Genomic DNA, 26,042 nt, shown 5'->3' with positions numbered 1-26,042 from the left:
GCTCAGGGGCGCTGCGAAGCAGTCTCATGACCCAACTTCTCGCGCCCTTGTTGCGCGTTTGCTTCCCAAGACACGGAGACCATCGCTGCCTTAGACAAGCAAGGTGCCGATCAGTGCAAAACCAAAGACTGACCTTCTAGGGGCTCGATCTCTTGTCTTTCAGCTCATAGCATCTCTCCCGATCCTCCGCATCCGAAAGATCTCAGTATGCACCCACAAGACAAAGACGCTCACCGTGGGCGGCTAATCGCCACGGTCGCTGCAACTGTCATCTCCCTGGCTTGCGGCACAAACGTGAGACACCACTATTACCCACCGTCCTTCTCGCCATCTGCGGCATCATCGCACAGTGCAATGACCTGGTCCTGCCGGCTGCTCCGTGTCCTCGAGGCGGGAGATTGAATCTCGGTCCATCTCCTTTGCCTGTTTATTGTTCCTCACATGCCGTAAAAGCGAAAATATTATGAGAAAGCGTCAACTGACTCCGAGATCGCAACGCAGTATGTCTATTCCGCATGGGCGCCCCAGTTCGCTGAGAGACTCCGGCTCTCTACCACGGAGAGCAACTTGATCGGCCTCTTCGGCAACCTGGGCATGTACACGCTGGGCATCCCCATCGGCATGTTTGTGGATGACCGTGGATCAAGACCTGCTGTTCTTGCCGGCGCCTTTCTCCTGGCTATCGGCTATGCCCCCCTCTGCATTTCCTTTGAGAAAGCCGCGGGCTCTGTCCCTGTGCTCTGCTTCTTCTCCTACCTGACTGGCTTGGGCGGCTGCATGGCCTTTGCAGGAGCAGTCAAGACATCTGCGCTCAACTGGCCAACCCATCGAGGCACGGCCACGGCCTTCCCGCTGGCTGCTTTTGGTCTCAGCGCCTTTTTCTTCTCCTTCGTCGGAGCCGTCTTCTTCCCCGGGAGCACCAGCTCCTTTTTGATGCTGCTGGCATGGGGCGCCTTTGGTCTTACTTTCTCGGGCTACTTCTTCTTGAAGGTCTACCCTCATGACTCCTACCAGGAGGTGCCCAGTCACGCATCGGAGTCACAAACACCCGCTCGACAGAGGGCGCGCAGCATAACCGAACCCGGTACGTCGTCCAACCCCGATGCCGTTCACCCAAGTCCAGGCACATCACCCCAGGCCTCTCCAGCATCCGACGCCAGTCGCGCCGCTATCTTCAGTGACACCGAAGCTGGTGATGATACCCAGATCAACGAGACATTGCCCTTGATCCCCGATGTTGTCACCGCCGACATAGTTGGGGGCAGTAGTGTTGATCAAGACGTGTCTCATCGAGTAGATATACGAGGATGGAAGCTCCTGTTCTGCCTGGACTTTTGGCAGCTATTCGCCATCATGGCAATCCTCGCTGGAACTGGCCTCATGACTATCAAGTATGTCCTCTGGCGCGCCCAGCCACTTGTGATGATCAAGCTAACGTTCAGTCAAGTAATATTGGAAATGATGCCAATGCTCTCTGGAGACATTACGACAGCTCGGTCGACGAGCCGTTCCTGGTCAGCCATCAGCAAATCCACGTGTCCATTCTCTCCGTCTTCAACTTCGTAGGACGACTGCTCAGCGGTAAGGCCACAGCAGCCACAATATGTGTCCTCTCGCCTCACAAGCAGCTTGACTGACGCATTTCACAGGCATTGGCTCGGATTATCTGGTGAAAAGGCTCCATGCCAGCCGAATTTGGTGCCTTGCCGTCGCTTGCAGCATATTTCTCCTGGCTCAAGTTTGCGCTACACAGATCGAGATGCCTCAAAAACTGGTTTTCGTTTCAGCCCTTTCCGGCTTGGCGTATGGGGGCCTTTTCGGCGTCTTCCCCTCCATCGTCGCGGAGACGTTTGGCATTCGCGGACTGAGCCAGAACTGGGGATTCATGATGCTGGCGCCCGTTGCCTCTGGGAACGTGTTCAACCTGCTGTATGGGAGGATCTACGATCACCACAGCGTCGTCGAGCCTGATGGCACGAGATCCTGCGACGACGGCATTGCATGTTACCGTACGGCTTATGCGGTTACCTCGACCGCGTGCGGTCTTGGATTGCTCATCACCCTGTATATAATCCACTACCAGAGGGTCCAGTATCTGAAAGGAAAGGACAAACTAGAGGAGGAAGACTAAATGTCTGTATATGACTGGATCGTGCCCGGTATAGAGATCAGGATATGGGTTTTGCAGACAATTACAGCAAGCCCATGATGGGTACACTCTTGGATTCATATGTTCAAGTATTAGATTCTCTACATCGATAGCAACTAGCATTTTCCAATTGGAATGCATAAGTGGACATGAATTATGCTCACTCGATCCTTGACCCGAATACAGTCTCGTCCGTCTGTAAGTCTTCGTTCTCGTACTTATAATACTGTGAGCTTGAAGCTATCTTGGCTATGCATTTAAGCGAGCCGTTTGATCGCTGGGCTGATAGTACGGATAGAGGCATTAGGTATGCATACCAAGCCGCGCCTAACCGCATACGGGCAGTTATGTCATCTCCCCATCCTTCCAGGTCACGGGTACTAACCTGTCGTCAGTTACTCCGTATCTCGACTTAAACGCATCATCTTGTTTCAGTCCTTCTTTGCACGCCAACGACATCGAGCGCTTTCATTGCGCGTCTGCGACTCTCCCCCCTTGCTCCCAGCGCATGTCTCGATCCTCCACATAATGGGCGCCCTACTTTCGCTGCCGCTTCTGGCGGTACCGAGCGTGAGCACGGTATGTTCCCATTAGCTTTGCGCCATGCCGCCCGAGTCTTGATGAACGCCTAGGGCATCATGTTTGTTGACTTTGGCTTGCTGACTTGCGCGATGTAGATAGTGTCATGCTTTGCCAGCTGCTGCGGCGCGGCGACATGCTCCATGGTCTGTAGCGCGTGCGGCAAATGCGGCAACAGGTACGAAGTCGATATGGTCTTCGCCAAGCCCTCTGATGGCTCGCTGACAGCTTCGCAGCATCGCTACGCGCATCGCCTACGCTCTCCTGCTCCTCGTCAACTCGATTCTAGCATGGATCATGCTCACGGATTGGGCCATAGAGAAACTCCAGCACCTCGCCCTTGACTACGTCAAAATCAACTGCCCCACGGGACAGTGCTATGGGTGGCTCGCCGCTCATCGAATCAACTTTGCCCTCGGGCTTCTACACCTCATCTTCGCCGGTCTTCTCTTTGGTGTCAGGTCCTCCAAAAGCCCACGAGCAGCTATACAAAATGGTTACTGGGGTCCCAAGATCATTGCTTGGCTGGCACTCATTGTCATGTCTTTCCTCATTCCAGACAAGTTCTTCATGTTCTGGGGAAACTATGTCTCTTTCGCCGCTGCCATGCTCTTCCTCATCCTGGGCCTCATTCTTCTCGTCGATCTGGCACACACCTGGGCTGAGTACTGTCTGGCGCAGATTGAGGAGACCGATTCCAGGTTCTGGCGCTTCGTCCTCGTGGGCTCAACGTTGGGCATGTACCTGGCATCGATCGCCATGACGGTGGTCCAATACATCTTTTTCGCTCAGGGGGGTTGCACCATGAATCAGGCCGCCATCACCGTCAACCTCCTTCTCTGGATCATCATATCCATTGTGTCGATCAATCCCACGGTTCAGGAATACAACCCCAAAGCTGGCTTGGCCCAGGCCGCAATGGTCGCAGTCTACTGCACCTATCTGACCATGTCAGCTGTTTCTATGGAGCCTGATGATAAGAACTGTAACCCCCTGGTGCGCGCTCAGGGAACAAGAACCACATCCGTTGTCATCGGAGCCATCGTGACAATGCTCACTGTTGCGTACACTACCACCCGTGCCGCTACCCAAAGCCTTGGACTGGGAGGCAACGGTGACGCTATTCGACTACCCGAAGATGACGAACACGATCTGGTTACGCAGCAGCCCATGGAACGCCGTGCCATGCGAGCCGAGGTCCTGCGTCGTGCTGTCGAAGAGGGTAGTCTTCCGGCTGATGCGCTTTTGTCAGACGACGAGAGCGACGACGGCAATGATCACCCTCATGATGACGAGAGATCCAGCACCCAGTACAACTACTCAATGTTCCACATAATATTCTTCCTGGCCACGGCATGGGTATCGACACTTCTTACGCTCAACTACGAAGAGGCCACTCGAGACGGCCAATTTGCCACGGTTGGCCGCACGTACGGTGCCAGCTGGGTGAAGATTGTCAGCGCTTGGATCTGCCACGGCATGTACATCTGGACACTTGTTGCGCCTATCCTTCTTCCCGATCGGTTCGATAACTAAGCTATGGGGGGCGTCGATGCAACTCCACTCAAGTATATCCCATGTCCAAGACTGCACAAGGGGCACGATGGAAGAAAGATACCATATGCCCTGAAAACAAGACGCTTGTTGGGCGATATCAGATCTGCCTTTCCAGAGCCCCCCCTAAGAGGGGAGAAGGCTGCAGCGCTTCACTGTCTGCTACATCGCAGTACTATAAATGAGCCAACTGGCAGCCCCATCAGACTGTCCGAGCCGTGGAGGGATAAAAGCATCTGTTCACCATGACTGCGTGGGAATCTTTCAAGCGACGGAGTTCAGCACATCGTATTGGATCATTAGGGAACTGTGAATTGTCATTTTCGTTTTGGTATGCGTTTATTAAATTAGATTCTGCTTATTGATGGCGATGACCCGCTGGGAGGGCGAGATGTATGCTGCATCCGTATATATAGGTAACCCGTAACGGCGCGAAATAAATTCGATTACTCCAAATCCTCAAGCCATGCTTAGTTCTTTTGCCCTTCTATAGCCCCCGCGGCCTTTGCGGCTGCGCCCTGGTTCAATCCAACAGCCTCTCTATCGCTTCCCTGATCCTGCAATTTGAGATCCTGCATCTGCTGCTTGTCCTGCTCCCACTGCGAGTTGGCATCACCAAACTCCTCTTTGATCTGCGCTTCCTTCTTCTTCCGCTCTTCTTCTTCTTTCTCGCGAGCGATTCGTTCTCGCTCCATTTCCTGCAGTGAAAGCCGTTGTTAGCAAAAGGTGACATAAACTCAACAACGATAAGGGGCCACAAGGAATTACTTACCTCCATATGCTTGATATCGTCAACACTAGGTTCATACAAATGCCAAATAGTATAATGCGGCAGTCCAACAACAGAGAATTTCATACGCTTCGCCATCTAGAGGAGATCTTTGTCAGTTCAAACTCTCCCAGCATATCTCAAGGCGCAGTATGAAAAGACTCACCTTGCCGAAACCCTCTGTTTCAGCGTGCTTCTCAAAGCTAAACGCCGGGAAATGAACGCCAGCGCGGAAGACTTTCGCCTTGGCCAAGATACTGACACCGCCGACTCCGTCGATTTCCATTTCCATATCAGGGTCGCCGTAGGGGTCGCGCAGGTAGGCAAGATGCGGCCTCCATGTGGCATACTCGGCGTAGCCTTCGACAATAACGGCGTCTTCGTCCAGAGTGTCGGCCAGCGCGAGCGCGGTTTCGGATTCCTGCCACGAGTTCAGATCGTAGGGCTGCTCACCGCCGAGCCAATCAGGAAGGGGACGCCAGACATCTAGGGGAATATTGTTTAGTATACGAAACAATATAAAAAACAACTTGGATCTGGAGTTACAGGGGCAGACATACTGGGGACAATGACGTCCTTGTTGTGTCTCATCAGATCCTCCAAAATGGTAAACGGTGCGGTTTCCACGTCCACATCACGCCAGTATACCCAAGAATGGTACGGCCGCAGAGCGGCGCTGAGAAGCCAATTGCGCGCCTGGGCCATGAGCTTTCTGCGGCTCGCCTGAGCAGCGAATCCGTGGCGGCTTTCCACGTCCTGGTTCACCTTTTGGCCGAAATCTTTCTCGATGATGGAGATTTCTCCGTACGGTTGCTTGGGGTCCGGATCGGCCTGGATGGCCTCCAGATGCTCCGTCAGGGATTGCAGCGTGTGGTCCTTGGAGTCGGAGACGAGGAACGCAAGATCGATCAGGTTGTGAGGATACGTAAAGTTCTTCAGATGGGAGAAGAACATGGGCAAGTGCTGCTCGGCATCGCGGAGAGGGACGCAGAGCAGGATACGCTCCTCACGCTCCCAGCCGCGCGCGCTGCCCTGGACGTTGGAGAGGTCATAGTATCGGACCGTTTCCAGCTTCAGGTCCTCATATCCGGAAAGGATGCCGAGCGAGATGAGGGAGGCGACAGACTTGGGCTGGCCGAACCAGAGGATGAGGACGAAAATGACGACGAGTGCTATCCCGACGCGGATCGCTGTCCTCTTGCGTTTCCTGTGGGGAGGGAGCGTGGCCCTTGGCTGGAATCTGCGGGCAAAAAAAGGCTGGGTTAGCTGGGCATGCCAATTGGCGTCAACGTCGTGCGAGGGAAGCATGGGCGCGGACGGAATATCGCACCTATGGGGGGAGATCTCGAAGGTGTCGGCACGCGGATATCCATTCGAGAAGCCGCTTGTGTGATGCCGTGGCATCATGATGTGGAAAGCGTAGGCGTTGGTGATGAAAACATCTAAGATTCCTGCTATCGGTTCGCGCTCTTGCACGCGGGCGGCTTCTACCACCTGCGTGGACTTTGGGTTTTGGAGGTGATCGCGGGCTGATGGTTGGTGGCAAAGGCAAAGGAGGCAGAGGCCCGAAGGAAATGTAACGTGTTGGAGTGGTGGCCCTCGTATTGCCTGTGATTGTCCAGCCAAAGACCCCTTGATCCTCTTTGGCGGCCAATCTACGAAAATGTGCTAGCTCGAATCTGCAACATCTCTCGCAAAAATTCACCCAGATAGGCGACGAAAATGGCACCTATTTTTAGCTTGCAATCACTGGATGCTCAAAGATTCAATAGTTGTACATGAGATATTTCATACACTGAATTATTTACAGGAAGACTGAAACTCTACAGTCATCATTTATACTCGAAAAACGAGCCTGACACGCAGATGTCACTGAAAACAGGCACAAAGTCCCGGTTACATATCTTAGGTCAGCGATTTCGATCGCTTTTGCGGCCAGCCAGCCCAGGCAATCGGGCAGACAGACATCCTATTGTAATTGTAACCCCGACAAGCTGCGGATCAATGATCTTCAGGCTTCCAAATAGCTGCCTGTCTCAGGTTCCTGTACGGCGTCTTGGGGCGCCTGCAGACGAGATTCTCCATTGTTACAGGTACCTGCTACTAATCCCCAAACAAGGGACGCACTAGCGCCACCTACGAACCCCTCCAAAGGAGTCCAGGCAAATGATTTAGGCGGTGCCGCCAACCAGCAAGCTATCACGTACTACTACTTAAGCTGCTGGGCCAGGAGTCTCGGTTCGTCACTGTCACTGCGGCCCTCAACAGCGTATCCTCTTCATGTGTTTACTTCCTCTTGTCCAACATCCACAGCAAGCTGCCGCACAGCCCTTCTGACTGCATTCGCGCATCTCACTTCCAACGTCGCCGCCATGGCCGCCCCAAGCAACATGCATAACCTTACAACCCTCATCAAACGGTACTTGGATGCCCGTCATCCCGATTCTTCTCCAGCTTTGCTGATTGCATGGCAGACTTGAAGCCGCGACCTCACGCCTCGAAGATATCGCGTCGTCCACGGAGCTTCCCAAAGATGTCCCGGGCCTTGGACAGCCTGCGACCCCCGTATCGGTATCCGAACCGGCTGCGGCACCGCCGCCCCCCGCCGTCCAAGAGCCTCAGGAGGCGCTGCCCGAGTCGATAGAGGATTTCGACACTTTTCTGAACACCACCCTTGCCAAATATGTCAAGCTCAGCAATGAGCTTGGAGGACCTGTTGCCCAGCAAGTGCGTCTTTCCCTCCTAAACACTTGGCGACGCGCCGATTCAGGAGAGCTGCTAACCTTGTTGCGCTACTATGCAGGCCGCCGAGGTTCTCAGGGGGTTCCAGGAACAGCGCAAGTTCCTGCTTATCGCTTCCAAGGCCGCGAAGCCAGCCACCTCAGGATCGAGCTTGGTCGTCTATCAGAATCTGCTGAAGCCCATCACGGAAGCGCTCATGGCCGCAACTGAGATTAAAGACAATAACCGACCCGACCCAATGTACAGCAACCTGAGCGCCGTTGCAGATGGAATCATGGTTCTGGGCTGGGTTACGATTGACCACCGGCCTTACAATCATGTCGAAGAGTCCTTGAGCGCCGCGCAATTCTTCGGAAACAGGGTTCTGAAGGAGCAAAAGGACAAGTACGTCCAGTGTGCGGGCCAGGCATGATGATCAAGCAGCTAACCATGTTGTGTGCTATAGCGACCCCAGACAGGTTGAGTGGGTGCAATCGTTCTATCAGATCTTCCATGACCTCGGCGACTACATCAAACAGCATCATCCGCAAGGAGTCGCTTGGAACCCCAGAGGAGAGCCTGCCGAGGAAGTTGCCAAGTCTCTGGATTCCAGCAAAGAATCACAGCGACCCCCTGCAATCGCCGGCTCTTCTGCTGGCGGCGCTCCCCCGCCCCCTCCCCCGCCTCCGCCACCCGGCCCGGCCCCTATCCTGGATATCGGCTCTGATTCCGCAAAGCCATCCGGGGGAGCGCCTGCTGGGGGCTTCGGGGCTGTCTTCTCCGAGCTGAATCGAGGCGAGGATGTCACCAAGGGCCTGCGTAAGGTGGACAGGTCAGAGATGACGCACAAGAACCCATCTCTGCGCGCAGGATCCACAGTCTCCGACGGCGCCAGAGCAAAGAGCCCCGTGCCCGGCAAGAAGCCCAAGCCTGAGAGCATGAGAGCCAAGAAGCCTGCCAGGAAGGTGCTCGAGGCCAACAAGTGGACTGTCGTATGTGGTGACCCGGCCCCTGGACACGGCGAGATCGTTGTGCGCTGACAAAAGAATTGCAGGAAAACTACGAGAAGGAGGCTCAGCCCGTGGAAATTGAGGCATCCATCACCCACTCCGTGCTGATCAGCCGATGCAACAACACCACCGTCATCATCAAGGGCAAGGCAAACCAAGTCACTGTCGAAAATTCCACTCGTCTGTCTCTTGTCGTTGACTCGCTGGTCTCTACCGTGGACGTGGTCAAGGCAAACAACTTTGCGCTTCAGGTCCTCGGCACGGTGCCCACTGTCATGCTCGACCAGGTCGACAGCGCGCAGGTTTATCTCAGCAAAGAGAGCTCAACCACCAAGCTGTTCACTAGCAAGAGTGACGGTATCAACTTGAACATCTTGGCCGGACCCGACGACGACTACAAGGAGGTGCCGCTGCCTTCGCAGATCTGCTCATACTACAGCGAGGAGAAGGGCGAGTTGGTGAGCGAGATTGTGGCCCATGCCGGCTAAGGAGCAGCTGGATGGATGACGGACTTGGTACCCAGGGACGGTATATACGGACCAGATACATACACCACTATATCCATGTAGAGATTAGAGTTGAATATGGCTTCATTGATATCACATAGTATACAGTACTGACAGCTTCGTCGCGCTAATAGTACGAGTATCGTACTAGCCCCAGTGAAACGCCTGCAGTCCTTGGAGAACTCCAATGCTGACTCACTCCTCCGCATTTCCACTTCTCGTTGGCGCCTCGGATAAAGCGCGGCTCAAAAGCCACCCCCAGGAAAACCGGCGATTGTGTGATTTGTGCTTGCGCGGGTCAGGCTGCCGGTATCGCAGCGCTACGCCGCATGGGGCAATTCAGCCCCTCTACTGTCATCCTCCAGAGGATTGCGACTTCATCCGTTGGGCCAATTGCCTCCCCACAGCGCCGATTGCTGGTTTGCTTCTTGCTACAGCATCCAGATCCCTGAACCATTTTCCCTCTCTCCTGTTTTTTGTTCTCTTCCTCTCTATATCGAAAGAAGGAGAACTTGAAACACCAATCGCATCCCATCTTGCACCAGTGCGGCGACTTGTTGGATTCTCTGTTACCAGTCAGCCAATTCTCTCATACTAGGTACTGGGCACTTGTCGGGCTGTACGGGACTGCACAGTATCTGCTGTAGTAGTCACACAACCTCAGCCAGACAGACGATTGTCGCATCATCTCATTGCAATCCTCTCTCATCCGACATCACCTTTCCTCTACCCTTCTATATCCAAGATGGCAGCTCCCTTCCCCGACGGCCAACCCGGCAAGTCTGCCAGTCCCCTCCAGCGTCTCGACCTCGACGGCCACAACCTCCCGCCCTCACCGGCGCCATCGAGTCCTCGAAACGGACGACGCCGCTATGCTCTCGCGACAGAGCTTGTTTACACCGAGGGCAAAGACCAATATGGCGCTTCCAGCACGCCCATCTACCAGTCTGCGACCTTCAAGCAGACTTCTGCCAGCGGCGGCCAGCAGGAGTACGACTACACGAGATCTGGCAACCCTACACGCACTCACCTCGAGCGTCATCTCGCCAAGATCATGAATGCCAACCGTGCGCTGGCTGTCAGCTCCGGAATGGGCGCTCTCGACGTCATCTCGCGACTCCTGCGCCCTGGCGACGAGGTCATCACGGGCGACGACCTCTACGGTGGCACCCATCGATTGCTCACATACCTGGCGACCAACCAGCAGATTGTCGTGCACCATGTCGACACAACAGACGTCAACGCGGTCAAGGAGCGCCTGTCAGAAAAGACGACCATGGTTCTCCTCGAGACGCCCACAAACCCTCTGATCAAAATCGTCGATATCCCATCAATCGCGCGGCTGGCGCACGAGGTCAATGAAAAGGCTCTCGTGGTGGTTGACAATACGATGCTCTCCCCCATGCTCTTTAACCCCCTCGACGTCGGCGCGGACATTGTGTATGAGTCGGGAACCAAATATCTCTCTGGCCATCACGACATCATGGCCGGTGTGATTGCGTGCAACGATGCGGCAATTGGCGACAAACTATACTTTACCATCAACTCGACAGGCTGCGGACTGTCACCCAACGACTCTTTCCTCCTTATGAGGGGAGTGAAGACGCTGGCTATTCGCATGGAAAAGCAGCAGGCCAACGCTCAGGCAATTGCCGAATTTCTAGAAGCACATGGGTTCCGAGTGCGATACCCCGGTCTCAAGTCTCACCCGCAGTATGACCTGCATTGGGCCACTGCCAGAGGAGCCGGAGCAGTCTTGTCGTTTGAGACAGGCGATCCGGCCATCTCGCAGCGCATCGTCGAGGCGACCCGTCTGTGGACCATCAGCGTCAGCTTTGGGTGTGTGAACAGCCTGATCAGCATGCCTTGTCAGATGAGCCACGCCAGCATCGACGCCAAGACGCGAAGAGAACGGCAGATGCCCGAGGATATCATTCGGCTTTGTGTCGGTATCGAAGATGCCAGCGATCTGATAGACGATCTGTCCCGTGCTGTAAGTTTCTCTTTGATGCCTAACCGTTCAACTCCTCCTTGCATGGCCCAACGACTAACCTTGTTTTCTTTAGCTTGTCCAAGCCGGCGCTGTGACGGTCACTCTGGACGGGTTCCACGCCATTGAGCCCTCTCCATCGCCATGAGGGCGGGGCGCAATGAAGTAACTTGAGAGGAGTAAATATTGACGGGTTATTCGCTTGCTGCGCATGTTGAGCCTGCAGAGTACACACGCGGCTTGGGTTCGCAATCGTGAAATCAGGGGTCACCGGTTGTGATTTCTTACTACGTAGGATTGGGGAGAGTTCCCAGACCATGTAAATGGAAAAAAGAGAGAGCATAAGATATGCTTTGTCGGGCAGTGGGCCCTTGAATGGCAGAGGAGGGTCTGGCAACAGCTACATACCACCATTACAAACCACTTCATCAACATGAATAGAAGATGCAAAGGTGCTGCCACCATCGGGCTTCTCCATCCGCCGTGTTGTTACCTTTTACTACCTCAGCTTTGAAGAGAAAGTCGAGACCTCACGACCCCTGCTAAACAGGTTTTTCTACTGCCGCTTAGCGCGCCGCATTCCTCCCAAGTCGTATGCAACCCCCAGCGAGAGCGAGTGGAAAGGAAGACGAAGAAGGGTGGGAGGTAAAATTAGAGCTGCGAATAAGGCACGAGTAGCGCCGAGGCAGCCAACCGACGGGTTGGGCGCTAAAGCCATGCTTGTTTGTTTTAAGCTCTGGTTTCTTTCCAGGGGGGGGGGTGAGGAAGTGATTGCTTGCTTGATTTAATTTATCTTGAGCCAACTGCGTCGCATTGAGCGCTTCGTACTCGATGATTGCTTGCTCGTATGCATCATGGCGGGAAGGGGGGGGGGGGGATTGAATTGAGATTTCCAGGACCAAGAAAGAAAGAAAGAAAATTGGAAGAGTGAGACAGTTGCTTTTTTTCCTTCTCTCCCTATTCTTGTGGCTGCCCCTGAGTGGCCCAACGGGCAGAGCGTCTTTTTGCTTGCTGCTGCTCGACTCTTGATACTGTATTGAGCTAAAGCAAGATATGTACTGCCTAAGCGTCCTGCTGGGCGATCTGGTAGATGGAGAGTCAATTGGCGCTCTCGTGTCTGTTTGATTACATGTAAACGCCGTCCCCAGAGCAGAACTTGACTTGATGACTCGGGGGGTGGGCTTCAATCTGAGATGTTCTAGACGCCAAGGTCGGGTCACTGGTTACCTACATTATGCGAGGAGGCCCTGCGGCTTGTATCTCACCAACAATGCAGCAATTACTGGTGTATCGAATGATAAGATACTGGTTGGTGTCTCTACAGCATATTGCACATAGTACATACACAGCATCTTGCTCTCGGCGACTCCTTTTTTACACCACCGCAGCACAGCATCGGGCATTCCATGTCGGTGCCGTGTGTGCCGTTTGTGCGTCTTCTCGCATCGATAACCCTCCAGAGCAACTACTCGTATTTTCCATTCTCATCTTCTTTTCCTGCTCCATCCACAGCTTAGCTGAGCCGTGTATCCACCTAAGCGAGCAAGGGCATGGGGCTTCTTTGGGGCGGCAAAGACTCTCCATCATCCATGCATGCAGACGGAGTACATGGACAAAGTGCGAGCAGCCAGTCCTGGGTCTCGATCGCGGACTCCAGTTGGTCGGGCTGTTCCGTGATGCCGGCCACCGACATTTACAACGCGGGCGCCCACCAGTTGGCTGCGTATACTCGTAGTAGTACTCGTCCTCGCCCGCCAGCCTCTTCTGTTTCGGCATGGCCCCCGCGGCGGCGGTTCGTCAAATCACAGCTGACGCCTCCTGATGGTGCCCGTGAGACTATTCCCAGGACTGCCGCCGACTGGGCCCGGCATCTGCAGCGATGCTCTCCCCGGAGCCTGGCAGAGGCCATCGGGGGCCACCTGGAGCCTGCCACGTCGTCGAGAAGGGGGGAAGCCCTGCGCCACGACGGTCGTGAAGCCAGAGTCGAGAACTTATTAGTATCGCCCACTGCCCAGAGCTGAGCCTGCAGGGTGTTGAGACAGACCTCTAGCTTTCTTCTGCTTCCTTGGCCTTTCCCACGCCAAGCCGCCTCCGTGTAGTATCTTAACCGCTTCGCTGCTAGTCGATATTGCAGGCAGCGCTTCCGTCTGGGCTGCCTCCCACACCCTCTGGAGCTTGTGTTGCATCAGGATCAAACAGAAGCGACAGCAGGGAACGACACACGGGCCCCACTTGCATCAGAGCTCGTTTCAATCCGGTTGCTTGACTTGATTAACGCTCGCCAGCCGCCGCGATGGCTAGCCCAAGTCATCGCCGCCACGGCTCGCAGCATCGTCACGGCCAGCACCGAAGTCTCGTCAACAACGACGCCCTCGAGCCCGGCCCCGTGTACGATAAACACTACGGCTCCCGAGACCGAGCGCGAGAGCGAGAACGGGATCGAACCCGAGAGCGTGAGCGAGAGCGTAATCGAGAGCCCGAAGAGCTCCCTCGTCCCAGCACCAGCCACGAGTACAAGCGCACCCGCTGGCGGAGCGAAAAAGGCCGCGGCATGCAGCTATTCAGGATCAAGTCCAGCGGCGAGAGCGGCCGCGGTGGCATTCACCCATGGCACTTCTTGCGCATCTGCTTCCGCTCCTCCTGCAAGGCCAGCGCCGCCATCAATGTGCTGTGGCCCATTGTTCCCGTCGCATTGGCTGTTCGATGTAAGTTGTTGGAAATCTTTGTGAGAGAGAGAGAGCTCTTTGCGGGGGACCAGCGCCGCGATTTGCCCATCTACACCCGTCCGCTTTCCGTGCTTCCGTGCGTCAGAGTTGCTGATTGTCGACGAACAAATCGCTTGATTGTGTCTAGATACCCTCCCCGATGATCACATCCTCATCTTCATTCTCTCCTACATTGCCATGGCACCGTGTGCCAACCTCATCGGATTCGCTGGTCAGGAGTTTGCGCGTAAAGTCCCCCATGTCTTCGGCGTGCTCATTGAGACGACCATCGGCTCCATTGTCGAAATCATCCTCTTCATGGTTCTGCTGCAAAAAGACCAATTCCTCGTTATCAAAGCCGCCATCCTCGGTTCGATTTTAGCCACCATGCTGCTCTGCTTGGGCTTCTGCTTCTTTGTCGGAGGCATCTATCACGAAGAGCAAACCTTTAGCGACACCATCAGTGAAGCTGGTAGTGGTCTGCTCCTCACAGCGTATGTTTCACCCCCTCCCACCCGCCTGATCTTGCGACAGGATTTATATTCCATTTCCTGCTTTACTTGATGGACACCCGACTTACCAGTGATTCCAGGGGCGTTGCGCTGGCTATTCCCACCGTGTTCTCGCACGGCCTGCCGGACGACAGCACGCTGACTGCCGAGCAGATTGCTCACAAGACACTGAGCATCTCGCGAATCGTCTCCATCCTCCTCATCATCGCCTACTGCGTCTATGTCTTCTTCCAGGCCCGAACCCACCATGGTATCTACCACGCCATCTTTGAGATGGATGAGGAGCGCGACCGCGACGGCCATAAGGACGCCGCCAAGGACAAGCTCACCATGACCGAGTGCATCGTCGCATTGACCATTGCCGTGACTCTCGTCACCTTGATTGCCATCACCCTCGTCTTGCAGATCGAACACGTCATCGAAAAGTCCAAGGTGTCCGATGCCTTCATGGGTCTTATTCTGGTTCCCCTGGTCGAAAAGTTCGCCGAGCACATCACGGCCATTGACGAAGCCTGGGACAACCAGATGAACTTTGCCCTGTCTCACGTCCTGGGAGCCACCCTTCAGACTGCCCTCTTCAACGCCCCGCTGGTCGTCGTCGTTGCTTGGGGCCAAAGCAAGCTCCTGGATCTGGAGTTTGGCATCTTCGACTTGGTCATGCTCCTCCTAGCCATCTTGACCGTTGGGCGCTTCTTGCAGGATCAAAAGAGTAACTATCTTGAGGGCTTCCTCTTGGTGACTCTCTACGTGGCAGTCGCGGTTTCTGCCTTTTACTATCCGGACCCGCCGCATGCTCAGGGTGCCTCTGCTGAGGGTGGTGAGGGTAACCATGGAGGCGCTGTGCCTGGCGAAGGCGGTAACGAGAAATTCCGCTTCTTCTAGCATAGAGTAACCCTCTGTGATGCCAGCATTGCGGTACGAAGGAGAAAGTATTGCTCATGGCTCGCTCATGCTCTACACTTTTGACAGTCGAATGAGAAGGGGTGTTGACAAAGTCCTCTTCGGACGACCATGCATAGCGTTGGAAGGAAAGGAGGATTGCGGAGCATGTATAGCGGTTTTCTAAAAATCATTTCAACTGGGAAGAGTAGCGTTTTCACTCTGTCTCTCTGTTCATACTGGCATAGGCAATGGTTAGCAATTTTCGGTTTATAATAGAATGTAATGAAACGCTTACAGTACCCAACTTCAGCGTGGCGTGTAATTGCTGGGGTACTTGCTCTTACCCTGGAGGATTTTCTCGCGCCTTTGTGCGTCAACAGTTCCCAATTGCTATCGACAGCAGATGTTTACCATTGGTGGCATAATGGAGTCGTTCTATTCTAGCAACTGCTTGATGTTCGTGAACAATCGCGTGTGGACTGGATCTCTTGTCATTTCCGCGATGAGCTTCGAATCTACAAATTGTTGCTTAAGATCACAATGTCGCTTTGATTGGCTCACGTATGGCAGTTGTTGCCCTTTCTGACCTATCCCTCATTTTAGGCTAAGCCGTATCTCGCCGCCTCGTTGTTCCGGCAGCCGCTTATCAGAATCGGGTGCAGTAACAGCCTCCGATTCTGCCACTCCACTCCATTCCGCATCCATAGCCTTGACCTTAGCCTTGCGTCAATCTCGTGGCGCAAAAGACCCCCAAAGCTTGGTCTTTCTTTTCCCTTCAACTTCCTGGCCGGCCGCTCAAGAAACGAACTTCCCATTTCTCTGTCTGTCCGACTCGCTCCCTCGGACGCACCGATGCTGCTCGCTCGACTCGCTCAACAACAGTGCCGTGTTCCAGGGCAGTACATCCCTTAGCAGTGCAGCGCCACGCTCGAATGTAGTACCTCGATCACACTCCGCTGTCGCAATCCAGAGTCACCCTGCGGGTTGCCATGGACCGCGCAAGGAAGCGTACGTTCTGATCTTGATCTTGCGATTTTACTGACGGCATGGATATGGGAGCTAACTGTAGTTTCCAGGAGAGCTTCGAGCTCTAAATGAAAAAGCATGGGAGGGCGACAAAGGTATGGAGATTGGATGTGCTCCGAGATAATGCCCTCGTTGCTCATCTTTGGCTAACATCCTCACCAAAGACCTCATCAACGTCAGCAGCTCGCTTGACTCGTCGCTCAAGAAGAACACGGCCTTCATTAAACGCCTCCGGACTGCCATTAGCGCCGCAACCCTCTCGACGTTTCTGCAAGAGATTCGAACTCTGAGTCTGCACAAGTACCTGTCCGAGATCATATCTGCCTGCTACGAGGGTCTCTGTCGCCTCAAGACTCCCGGGGAAATCGATGCCGCCATCGAAATCGTGAGCGCCCTCCACCAGCGATTCGGTCCCACCGAGTTTACCGAGTACCTCACCTGGCTGCTTGGCAAGGGCATGGCCACACCTGACAAGAGTGTGCTCAAGACCCTGGCTGCCGAAGTTCGTGAGAAGGAGGAGAAGGAGCGCATCACCCGCCAGCGTGCGCTTCTCAGGGTCATCACCGAGCTCTGGTTGGTTGGCGTGCTGCGAACCCTGGACGATGCCACCAAGCCAGACGATGCAACCAAAGGCGCTACCGGCAAATCCGTAGAGCTCAAGACTCGAAGCAGCTCAAAACCTGGCGCCTCTGCAGACCCGTTCCCGCTCGAGGTTCTGAAAGACCTACTCGGCCACGACAGGGAGCACGCCAATCTGCCGCTGCTCGTCATCTTCGTCAAAGCATTCAGCTGGGATATCTTGGGGGTCCGGACTACTACGCCTGAAGGTCGCAAGTCTGGAGAAGACGAAGCCTCGCCAACCCGTGAAGAGACCGCAGAACCCTCCGTCGAAGATCAACCGTTCACTCCTCCCGAATTGGCCGAAAAGTTCAAGGAGATTCTCAAGAAATACTTTGACGATGTCGCCAATCACATTGTCCGAGATCAAAAATCGATTCATTCCCAAGCCCGACGTAACGCTGAGGCCTATGTCAAGTCCGGAGAGGTCTTTGAAGATAGGCAAGCAAATTACGAGAAGCAAGTCAAGGCTCAGGATAGGCTTGTTGCCAATGCCCAGGTGATAGCCGACGTTATCGGCGCCGAAATGCCTAGTCTGAAAGATTCCAATGACCCCCATGCTTCCTCAAACAACAGCATCGGCTTGGTAAAGACTGGCGACTACCTACGATCCATGGCAGATGGTGCCGGTATCTGGGAAGACGAAGACGAACGCCGCTTTTACGAAAATTTAGTTGACCTCAAAGGAAAGGTCCCAGCCATCCTTCTAGAGGATGGCAAGAAGAAGAAGCAGGAGCCTGAGGAGCAGAATGCCAAGAAGCCTGATTCTGCCGAGGGCGCAGAAGCTACAAAGGCCCCTGAAGCCATTGACGATCAGTCGATGGCCATTGCGAACAAGACAATTGGAGCCCAGGTTGATGCCCTCTTGGCTCGTCTGCCCGACCTTACCAACAAGGATATTATCGATCAGACGGCCATTGACTTTTGCTTTCTCAACTCCAAGGCGTCGCGCAACCGACTGGTCAAGGCGCTGACGGAAGTCCCCAAGGGTCGAAGCGATTTGCTGCCGTCTTGGGCCCGTCTGGTTGCTACGCTGGGCAGATATATGCCCGATGTCCCCAAGGGATTAGTCGACTATCTTGATGCCGAGTTTCGTAGCTTGCAGCGCCGCAAGGAAAAAGACTTCTTGGGCCAGGTCCGACTGAGCAATATTCGGTACCTGGCGGAGCTCACCAAGTTTGGGGTCGTCCCTGAGCACGTTGTTTTCCACTGCCTCAAGGTCAGCCTCGACGACTTCTCTCGCATGAACATTGAGATTCTGTGCAACTTGATTGAGAACTGTGGCCGCTATCTTCTCAGGAACCCTGAAACAGCGCCAAGAATGGCCAGTTTTCTCGAGACGCTGCAGAGGAAGAAGTCTGTACAGCACATTGGCCAGCCGGAGAGGATGCTCATTGACAATGCCGTGTACCACGTTGACCCTCCGGAACGGCCTGCCATTGAGCAGAAAGAAAGGACTCCGATGGAGCTCTTTATTCGGAAGCTGATCTATGGCGACATGACTAAACGGAATTATAGCAAGATTCTTAAGCAGATTCGCAGACTTCACTGGGAGGAAGCAGAGGTAAAAACTGCCCTTTGCCTGTTTTCTGCCCGAGTCCATATGTTCTCTGTCTCGGCTAACAGGTGACATTCATTACATTCAGGTCGTTGCTATTCTCGAAAAGGTCTTTTCTAAGCCTGGCAAAGTGAAATATGGAAACATCCATCTCCTCGGCATTCTTTTGAGCGCACTCTACCGACATCATCCGCACTTTGTTGTGAGAGTCGTTGATAACGTTGTCGAGTCCATTTGCTTTGGGCTAGAGCAGAACGATTTCAGGTTTTCCCAGCGTCGCGTCGCCGAGGTCAAATACCTCGGGGAGCTCTACAACTACCGCATGTTGGAACATCCGGTCATCTTTGACACCATGTATAAGATTTTACTATTTGGATATAGTGAGACCCACCCCTTCCCATCCTTCCTGCTGGCAAACCAACTTCAGCTCCGCCGATTCTCGTTTCTGACATGTTCCCAGGCGGACCACCTGTTCCCGGCAAATACAATCCCTTTGATCCGCCGGACGACTTCTTCCGGATTCGCCTCATCTCCATTATGCTGGAGACGTGTGGCATGTTCTTCAATCGAGGTGCCGCTGGGAAGAAGCTCGACTATTTCCTCTCATTCTTCCAGGTGAGTCAAGGCAATAGGGCCCTATGTTATGCTGTAAGCGTGTGCGAGACTAATCTGTTATGTTTTCAAGTATTACGTCCATACCAAAGCACCTCTGCCGCTGGACATTGAGTTTCTCGTGCTAGACACGTTTGCACTGACAAGGCCTCAATGGAAGTTTGTGGACGACATCGAGGAGGCGGCCAAGGCCTTCCAGCTTGCCATCGCCCAGGACCAGAAGACGGCAGGAGTGGACAAGGTTGCGGAAGCAGACGACGCTACAAGTGGCCCGTCTTCCGAGGACGACAACGGTGACATGGACGACGTAGAAGCCGACGGTGATGGCGAAGATGAAAGCGCTTCTGAAGAAGAAGAGGAAGCAGAGGTATGATGCAGCACGGGCCTCTGAGCGAATGCCCTTGGACAATCCTGCTAATGCCTCATCTCTGACAGGAGGGTGACAATGTCTCCACCCATGAAAGCGAATATGACGAGGCCATCATCGTCACCAGGCAGGAAGAAGCCGTTGATCCGGAAGATGAAGCCGAATTTGAACGAGAGTATGCCAAAATGATGGCGGAAAGCCTTGAATCGCGCAAATTTGAGCGCAAACAGCTGTTTGACGTGCCGCTCCCCGTGCGGTCGAGGAATCGTGAACCGTCCATGTCCACTGGCTCTGGGGAGACGCAGCAGAACGGCAAAATGGCATTCTCGTTGATGACAAAGAGAGGCAACCGGCAGCAGGTATGCTTTTGTCATGTTTCTTTCTCCCCTAAACTTGTCCTGAGATTTGAATGCTGACGTGGCCGTTAGACTCGGACAGTCGAACTGCCTTCGGATTCGACGTTTGCAATTGCTATGAAGACACAGCAGCAAGCAGAGAGGGAGGAACAGCAGCGGATCAAGAACCTTGTCCTCAACTATGACCTTCAACAAAGTGATGACCAAGACGGTGAGTGTACCCAACCTACCCATTCCAGCGTTGCCTTTCTTGTACTCAGACTCATTGAAATGCCTTGCTGTAGGTAATGACCGGCCGACAACATTCTACCATAACCGGGTGGACAAACCGAACAAGGGCCAACGCGTTCGGAAGCTGCAACTTAGCGATGTGGATTGGTAGCAGCGTAATTATCTGATGGAAGTCGATCCTTATGACCTACACATGATGCTACCATCTCCGGACATCAAACGACACCGAGCTTTGGCATTATCGGTATACACGCCTGTAATCCCTTGGAGAAAAAAACAAGGTGCTCAAGTTTCTGGATGCTGTCACTGCTTGTCAGCAACAAGCACACCGCCCCTAACAACGAGAGCCACAAGCGCGGCTCAACAGGGATGACAAAAGCATGACTTGGGTTTGCTATTTCACTGTTCTCTGATATGAGACACCGAATTTGATCGGTGAGGCCAATGCAATCGGACGGAGGGTCTCCTCTGGTACGTTCTGCTACTGCCGCGTGAATAAGCAATGGCGGTTTAACAACAGTCACCGACGATGCATCTTGAAGGCTATTGATACAATCTACTGCCTTATTTTGAGAAATGGAAGGTGCCTGAAGGGGGATGACGGGAGTGGGAGGGCTGGCAGGGTGTTTATGAGTCCTCGGTGAGGGCAAGCTCCGTGATGGACGCCGCGATGGTAGCAGTGGCATCAGAAGCTGAGGACAATGTTCTTTGTACGAACCACACATCATTCCCTTAGCTAGTCTAGTGGTTGCTGTGTCCCGCACTCGAAGGTGTGGGAGGAGGAGGAATCGATGCAAGGGACTTGAGAATGCAGATCCTTGCATGGGAGCACCTGTGCGACTCTGGCACCTCCGAGTTACTAGTATCTATTCATTGCCACCCACAGAATGATGATCTGAAGAGACACACTACATAGTTGATGAAGTACTGGACGGGCAACCAAGTCACGGACTCGAGGCAAAATCGTGTTGCTATTTACGTTGATCAAGGCCCGAGCTCTGCATTAGGGAGCGGTGCTACGAAGAAATAGAGGGTATAATCGTGATGTTCCCACCAATAATGCCTTACGGTAATCGTATGCTGCAGTTCGTATCGCTGCTTTAGACCCAACCGCAGTCTGCGTCTGAATAGGTAGCCAGAGAATTTCTGGATCCATTCTGTGCCTCTCTCTACCTTAGGTATAAACCTGTCTTGGTGCCCTTTGTCTTTCTCGTGATACCACTTTTTGTAATTCTTTTCCCTTCTCCCTCCATCCACGTTCCACCGAGCACCCACGACGCCGGACCGAGACACTGCCCATCAGCTCCCGCCCAATCAGGCCCCCAGCCGTGTTCGCTGCTGTGCATGTGTGGTTCCATATTTGGGCCGTCATGACCAGTGCTGCTGCAGCTGCGCGCCGACCTGCTGCATTTGTTCAAAAGCCTCTGGGGGTCTTTGACCTTTGACGCCGACAACCGACACCTCCAGGGAATAAGCACCAGTTTGTTGGTCACGACTTTTGCCGGAGAGAAGAAGCTGAAGCTGAAGCTGCTGGCAAGTCTCACCCGCTGCGACCAAATCCAGCAGGTGGTGGTGCACATCACTTGCCGCTTCTCACACAAACGGCAGATTGTGTGTGTGAAGGCTGAACCAATTCTTTTAGCCGCACTTCTCTTTTCTCTTTTCTCTTTTCTTTTATTCTTTTCTTGTTCATCCTTGATTTGCAATTCTGCTCTTTGATTTGCTGCTTCTTTCTGGCTGTCGCTTTTGCTCGATATTGTGCCGTGTATCCGGACGTTTCTGCTTTTGAGAAAGACACGACGGCGGCTGTTGTTGGACGTCGACGCCTGAGCCGACTCTGCTGCTTTCCCATTTCCTCTTCCTCCTCTACTTCTTCTGCCTCCATCTTCTTGTACTCGAACTTTCCATCTCTCACTGGGGCTGCTATGCGATTGCGGATTTGCTACAGCCACAGGGCAACACGACAGAGATCGCTCGGTCCCAGCGAATGTCTTGACTGCTTTTCGCATGCGAGCGTCAGTCGAGCCTGATTGATCTGGGGCCCCGGCTCAATTTAAAGGCTCGCATTGTTCTGTCTTGCTCTGCATTTCTGTCTCTCCTTCTTTCAAAGGACCGTGTTGCGTGTATTTGCGTGTACTGCGATTCTGGTTATGGGAGGATTCAGCAGCCGTCTATCGATTTACATCTCATCGCCTCCCTAGACCGGGGTTGAAGACCGACGGCCTATCTTCAACACCAACAGCATCTTCTTTTTTTCACAAATTTACCCGTCGCAATTGGTAGGACAACATGGCGGTTGATCCTGCTGGGTCGGAATGGCCCGTCAAAGATGTAAGTTGATTCCTGTTTGCCCATAGTCACGAGGTTTGGAGTGAAATGTGTAGTCTTTTCTGCTTCAGGACCGTCGAATGGCTAATGGAAGCTTGTTGCACCGCATCTCAGATTGTGTATACCGCCATCATTGGAGTGGTCATGATTATGGCGCTGCTAGAATGGTTTCTCTGGCTCGCTGCGTTTCTGTATTGCTTGTACAAGGCATTTCGAAAGGCTGAACACTGGTCTATCAACGTCCTCTGTGTCGTTGTCGGCATAGCATTTGTAGCCTTCAGGTATGTCTCTTGCTCACACATATATCAGTGTTATGAGAGTATATACCTATATGCTCAGCAACACTAGGAGACTTGCTTGCTAATGCTCGCCTCTTGCAGGGCCATCTTCCTGCCAATCATGATTGTAACGCTGCCACTGCCAAGCCAAATCTCCAAGCACTGGCCAGAGGATGTCGTCTCAGTTCTCCAGTGGTTTGCTTTTTGGAGCTTTTCGATTCTCCTGACGGTGCCCTGGCTTTTCTGCGTCTACCAACTCGTTACCAATCAACTTGGACGTACGAAGCGCATGAAGCAGGTGCTTGACGACGTTACCGCCCCCAAAGTTGTGATTGTTATGCCATGCTACAAGGAAGAGCCTGATGTGCTAATCACGGCTATCAACTCGGTTGTCGACTGCGATTATCCCGCTGCTTGCATCCACGTTTTCCTCTCGTTTGATGGAGACCAGGAAGATGAGCTCTATCTCAACACAATTGAGAAGCTGGGCGTTCCCCTGACCATGGAGTCGTACCCGACAAGCATCGACGTCACGTACAAGGAAGCCCGCATCACCATATCGCGGTTCCCTCATGGTGGCAAGAGACACTGCCAGAAGTCGACGTTCAAGCTCATTGACCGAGTGTACGAGCAATACCTCAAGATGAACGACAATCTCTTCATCCTCTTCATCGATTCGGACTGCATACTGGACAAAGTGTGCCTGCAGAACTTTGTATATGACATGGAGCTAAGTCCCGGCAATTCTAGAAACATGCTGGCAATGACTGGCGTCATCACGTCGACCACGCGGAAGCACAGCATCATCACGCTGCTCCAGGACATCGAATACATCCACGGCCAGCTGTTCGAACGCACGGTGGAATCTGGCTGCGGATCGGTGACGTGCCTGCCGGGGGCCCTGACCATGCTTCGCTTTTCAGCATTCAGGAGGATGGCCAAGTATTATTTCGCCGACAAGGCGGAGCAGTGCGAGGACCTGTTCGACTTTGCAAAGTGCCACCTGGGGGAGGATCGATGGCTCACCCACCTCTTCATGATTGGCGCAAAGCAGCGCTATCAGATCCAGATGTGCACGTCGGCATTCTGCAAAACCGAAGCTGTGCAGACCTACCGCTCCCTTATTAAGCAGCGGAGGCGATGGTTTCTCGGCTTCATCACCAACGAGGTGTGTATGCTGACAGACTGGCGACTGTGGAAACGGTATCCCCTGCTGGTCATTGTCCGCTTCATGCAGAACACGATCCGAACGACTGCGCTCCTCTTCTTCATCATGGTCCTGGCCTTGATCTCGACGGTTGCAAAGGTCAAAGACCTGCCGGTTGGGTTCATCGGGGTGTCGCTTGGGCTGAACTGGCTGCTCATGATCTACTTTGGGGCTAAGCTCCGACGGTTCAAGATATGGCTCTACCCGCTGATGTTTGTCCTGAATCCCTTCTTCAACTGGTACTACATGGTGTACGGCATATTCACCGCCGGCCAGAGGACCTGGGGCGGGCCGAGGGCAGACGCTGCCGCTGCCGATACCAACACAACCGCACGGGAAGCAGTTGAGAAGGCCGAGAGGCAGGGAGACGAACTCAACGTGGTTCCCGAGAGCTTTATTCCTGCCCAAGAGGCACGGAGGGCAGCCTCGGCCAAGGGCATGTCTCAGGGCTCGGGGCTCGGTCATAAGAGGAGCGTTGTCAGACCCCCTGATGGCATTGACGGCCTGTTCTCAGCTCGGCGGAAGACAGCAGCCGGACTCTATACGCATTACGACGATTCAGACGGCGGTATCGAAACGCCACCCATCTCATCCACTACTCCGTCCTCTTCGCGAGACGCACTGCAGAGGGGCTCTTTTGAAGGCTTCGTGCTCAACGGACCCGAGGCCATTGTTTCCGTGGATCAGTTCATGGGAGAGGAAGATCGCAGAAAGTATGCCATAGCCCAACGGGCGCAGTTCCAGCGAGGCACCGGAACGAGCAAAGAATCGACAGACGTTGAGCTCATTGATCTGTCGTCGGATCCGTAAAAGGTGGCGTGGCGTGGCTTGGCTGAGGTGGCTTTCACGCAATCGAATACTATGGAAAGAGGCGAGTCTGACTATATCGACAACGCCCCTTGCAAAGGCCTGTCAACGAATATTTGGTTATATCATTTGAACAAGACATTATTGCATATACGTATAGACAGCCACACCGCCGTTCTCTCCCTTTCTGTTGGTTTCTTCCGTGCCTTTGATGTCCCTAGAATTCGCCAGGAACGGTGCCAGGAACAACGGTGGTTGTGTCTAGAACAAACTGCCTTATACTTGGGAGGTGAAGCAGAGGCTGATGCTGCTCTGTTGCCGTGGAAATGGCAGGAAATGACCTGTCTGTTCGAGATATCAACGCCGCCACTGTTTGCTGTTGTTCAACGCCACCACGAGGTGAGGCAAGGTGAGGAGGATACAGGCAGCAGCCCTCGACTACGCTTTTGGGCTCCAGGGCTCCCTTTGGCGGGGTACTCGAGGGGCATCCGAGCTGACGAGCCATTTGGCGGGGTAATTTGTGCTTGTTAGGCTGGTGAAAGACACGACGATATAATGTAAGAGCGTCTATCTATGATATCGCGGCGTGCCTCACTAATACAACAACTGGTGGCAGCCTTACGATGCAGCTGCTGTAGAGCTACTACTATATGAAGACCAGACGGATTGGACAGCATCAGGACCTATCAACACCTTGTACAACACGCAGCAACCCCTGAAGCAGTGGCAACGTCATGTATTTCTCTGGGTGCAGCAGCGCCTCCCATTGGCTGTCTGGCTGCTGCTGGCCAACGCGATAGGGCGGCTGCTGCTGGCCAATCCTGCCCTGCCTGCCTCCCATTTGCTCGCCGTCAGGCTGTGAGCTGTCCTTGTGCCTCAGCTTTGCATGTCCACCTTTTCTCGTGGCATCTGGAAAATTCTGCAGCTTTCCATGGGGTACCTCTCGCGGCCATGGCGGGGCGGCAGCGGCAGGTACTCCCCCGCGGCGATTTGGCGGGTGCCGCTACCTATGGCAGCGAGTGCCCCGCGGTGCCGCCAGGTACCGCCCCCCGACGCTGGGCGCCCAGATATTTGAGCAGGCGGCAGAACGCTGAATTTTTCTTCATTAGTACCTGATCTCACCGCCCAGCGCAGCTCATCCAGCACTGAACTGAGACTGACTGAGTCAATCCACACGCCCACCCACTCCATCCCACTCTGTATCGCAACCGCCACTTATCAGAAGCACCACCTCTACCTTTTTACCTTACCTCTTACTACCTCTAGGACCTTTTTTT

At 53.9% G+C, this 26,042-nt stretch overlaps 8 protein-coding genes across 8 annotated transcripts; 7 read left to right on the top strand and 1 right to left on the bottom strand.

Moving 5' to 3' along the window:
• Positions 1-37: 37 nt before the first annotated feature.
• Positions 38-2,144, top strand: BBK36DRAFT_1136280 (MFS general substrate transporter). The gene is made up of 4 exons (XM_024892930.1): positions 38-294; positions 502-1,391; positions 1,448-1,581; positions 1,650-2,144. The coding sequence occupies exons 1-4, from the start codon at positions 208-210 to the stop codon at positions 2,129-2,131; spliced, it is 1,593 nt and encodes a 530-aa protein (XP_024747353.1). The 5' UTR covers positions 38-207; the 3' UTR covers positions 2,132-2,144.
• A 533-nt stretch (positions 2,145-2,677) lies between these two features.
• Positions 2,678-4,264, top strand: BBK36DRAFT_1143736 (TMS membrane protein/tumor differentially expressed protein; the record flags this gene model as incomplete). Its single annotated transcript, XM_024893621.1, has 3 exons — positions 2,678-2,728; positions 2,827-2,906; positions 2,965-4,264. 3 exons carry the CDS (start codon positions 2,678-2,680, stop codon positions 4,262-4,264), a joined length of 1,431 nt encoding a protein of 476 aa, XP_024747352.1.
• A 473-nt stretch (positions 4,265-4,737) lies between these two features.
• BBK36DRAFT_144911 (glycosyltransferase family 62 protein) lies at positions 4,738-6,458 on the bottom strand (the record flags this gene model as incomplete). Its single annotated transcript, XM_024897516.1, has 5 exons — positions 4,738-4,905; positions 5,055-5,150; positions 5,218-5,537; positions 5,612-6,291; positions 6,382-6,458. The coding sequence occupies 5 exons, from the start codon at positions 6,456-6,458 to the stop codon at positions 4,753-4,755; spliced, it is 1,326 nt and encodes a 441-aa protein (XP_024747351.1). The 3' UTR covers positions 4,738-4,752.
• A 965-nt stretch (positions 6,459-7,423) lies between these two features.
• Positions 7,424-9,270, top strand: BBK36DRAFT_1125139 (hypothetical protein; the record flags this gene model as incomplete). The annotated part of the gene is made up of 5 exons (XM_024891246.1): positions 7,424-7,470; positions 7,526-7,778; positions 7,855-8,177; positions 8,239-8,764; positions 8,827-9,270. 5 exons carry the CDS (start codon positions 7,424-7,426, stop codon positions 9,268-9,270), a joined length of 1,593 nt encoding a protein of 530 aa, XP_024747350.1.
• A 763-nt stretch (positions 9,271-10,033) lies between these two features.
• On the top strand, positions 10,034-11,426 carry BBK36DRAFT_1125547 (cystathionine beta-lyase; the record flags this gene model as incomplete). Its single annotated transcript, XM_024891296.1, has 2 exons — positions 10,034-11,281; positions 11,355-11,426. The coding sequence occupies 2 exons, from the start codon at positions 10,034-10,036 to the stop codon at positions 11,424-11,426; spliced, it is 1,320 nt and encodes a 439-aa protein (XP_024747349.1).
• Positions 11,427-13,829: 2,403 nt separating this feature from the next.
• On the top strand, positions 13,830-15,377 carry BBK36DRAFT_1125773 (Ca2+ transporter; the record flags this gene model as incomplete). Its single annotated transcript, XM_024891314.1, has 3 exons — positions 13,830-13,983; positions 14,132-14,477; positions 14,576-15,377. The coding sequence occupies 3 exons, from the start codon at positions 13,830-13,832 to the stop codon at positions 15,375-15,377; spliced, it is 1,302 nt and encodes a 433-aa protein (XP_024747348.1).
• Positions 15,378-16,199: 822 nt separating this feature from the next.
• BBK36DRAFT_1136276 (ARM repeat-containing protein) lies at positions 16,200-20,601 on the top strand. Its single transcript, XM_024892929.1, is given in 10 exon segments — positions 16,200-16,385; positions 16,454-16,498; positions 16,568-18,585; positions 18,668-18,959; positions 19,040-19,194; positions 19,265-19,558; positions 19,627-19,917; positions 19,987-20,125; positions 20,199-20,303; positions 20,319-20,601. The coding sequence occupies 9 exon segments, from the start codon at positions 16,367-16,369 to the stop codon at positions 20,294-20,296; spliced, it is 3,351 nt and encodes a 1,116-aa protein (XP_024747347.1). The 5' UTR covers positions 16,200-16,366; the 3' UTR covers positions 20,297-20,303; positions 20,319-20,601.
• A 1,833-nt stretch (positions 20,602-22,434) lies between these two features.
• Positions 22,435-24,768, top strand: BBK36DRAFT_1125827 (glycosyltransferase family 2 protein; the record flags this gene model as incomplete). The annotated part of the gene is made up of 3 exons (XM_024891319.1): positions 22,435-22,476; positions 22,588-22,754; positions 22,854-24,768. The coding sequence occupies 3 exons, from the start codon at positions 22,435-22,437 to the stop codon at positions 24,766-24,768; spliced, it is 2,124 nt and encodes a 707-aa protein (XP_024747346.1).
• Between the last annotated feature and the right edge of the window lie 1,274 nt (positions 24,769-26,042).

Source organism: Trichoderma citrinoviride (genome assembly GCF_003025115.1).
Source record: "Trichoderma citrinoviride strain TUCIM 6016 unplaced genomic scaffold BBK36scaffold_12, whole genome shotgun sequence".
NCBI lineage: Eukaryota > Fungi > Ascomycota > Sordariomycetes > Hypocreales > Hypocreaceae > Trichoderma > Trichoderma citrinoviride.
The sequence above is the reverse complement of the archived record's forward strand: the minus strand, read 5'-3'. Positions and strand labels throughout refer to the sequence as shown.